This window comes from Oryzias melastigma, unplaced genomic scaffold, assembly GCF_002922805.2.
Source record: "Oryzias melastigma strain HK-1 unplaced genomic scaffold, ASM292280v2 sc03084, whole genome shotgun sequence".
Taxonomy (NCBI): Eukaryota; Metazoa; Chordata; class Actinopteri; order Beloniformes; family Adrianichthyidae; genus Oryzias; species Oryzias melastigma.
Window position 1 is genome coordinate 1,253 of NW_023419654.1, and position 1,354 is coordinate 2,606.

At 38.0% G+C, this 1,354-nt stretch overlaps 1 protein-coding gene across 1 annotated transcript in view; it reads right to left on the reverse strand.

Moving 5' to 3' along the window:
- LOC112141336 (ATP-dependent 6-phosphofructokinase, muscle type-like) overlaps positions 1 to 1,347 on the reverse strand; it is a 1,976-nt gene extending 629 nt beyond the window's left edge. The window contains exons 1-4 of the mRNA XM_024264444.1: positions 1,216 to 1,347; positions 996 to 1,057; positions 254 to 365; positions 63 to 162 (exon numbers count right to left, since the gene is read on the reverse strand). Coding sequence (XP_024120212.1) covers positions 63 to 162; positions 254 to 365; positions 996 to 1,057; positions 1,216 to 1,317 — 376 coding nt within the window. The 5' untranslated portion in view covers positions 1,318 to 1,347. The remainder of the gene's footprint in view (positions 1 to 62; positions 163 to 253; positions 366 to 995; positions 1,058 to 1,215) is intronic.
- Positions 1,348 to 1,354: the final 7 nt, after the last annotated feature.

Consider the following 1,354-nt stretch of genomic DNA (forward strand, 5'->3'; position numbering starts at 1 on the left):
ATGCGCTTTTGCAGGTGTAAGTTAAAGATGTGCAAAAGATGCATTTTGGCGTGTGACCGTACCATGCCGGTAGCACTCTTTGAGCTTCTCAGTCAACCATAACACAGACTTAGCACCCATCTTTGTAGCAAATGTCCGGTCGAAGGGTGTCGGAGTTCCACCCTGCAGTCAGCCAAGGACACACAGGTAAACATCTTGAAAAAGGAAAATAAATAAATGTTGACTGGAAGAGAGCAGAAAAGCGAGATCCCACCTGCTGCATGTGTCCCAGAACATTTTTACGACAGTCAAAGACGCCTTTTCCTTCCTCCGAGTAAAGGTTGAAGATGAAGTCAGTCGTGTAGTTGGAATTGCAGTTTTCATTCCTTTTTGTATAACAGTCATATGTTATTCAGCTGTCACATTAACAAGAAAGGAGTCACATCTTACACAACTACAAATACAAGCTTCAATATAAGGAAATAATAAAGTCTTTGACAGATACAAGTAAAAGACCAACAGATAATAGGAAAAAGTCTCAAATTGGATTCAGCTTAATTTCTGTTGACTTTGTTTAGGTTTAATTTTCTCTTTTGTAACACATCTTTCCTCTGCAAAATGCTATTGTTGTAGATTTGAACTGTGGCAACATGTTTATGATCAAACTATTAATATTTTTATGTGTGGATTGACTAGAGATGTAACATGACTCATCTTTGCCTTTTTTGTTGCACTCTTTTTAGAAATATTGCAGACCTCCTCCAGTGTCGATCATATTTTAAGTCGTGTCAAATTTAGTCATAAATGACTCATTTTCTGACTTACAGTAACAACTATTAATAAGATGCTATTTTTTTTTCTTATGCTGTTGTCAGATGGTAAAATCATGTTACATTATTGAAAATCTGTCCATTAATTGGTGTCATGGATGCTTACAAGTTTGCATTTCAGGTATTTAAAACACTGAATCACTGTCTTCTGTTTCTTTATTTAGTTTTTGTTTGAACAAAACCCACCTGAGGATCAGTCCTCTCTTCACAGTCGTCTTCATCTTTTCCAAAAGATGCTGCACATTTGTCTGTGGGCCAGTTTCACAGATTGCACACTCAGAACATATTGCTCAAAACAATTTGGTAATCAGTCTCCCAACTTTTCTGATATGTGCCCAAATATTTGTTCTCTTGTTGCTTTTTTGAGCTAATATACAGTACAATAGAACCACTGAACTCTGCTCACCTCCAAATCTCTGATATTAAATTTCTCCTCAAAGATGTAGGCGGCATCAGCCCCTGCAGCCAAACCTGCCATGGTGGCCAAATAACCGCAGTATCCACCCATTGTCTCAACAATGAACACTCGGCGCTTTGTTCCAGCT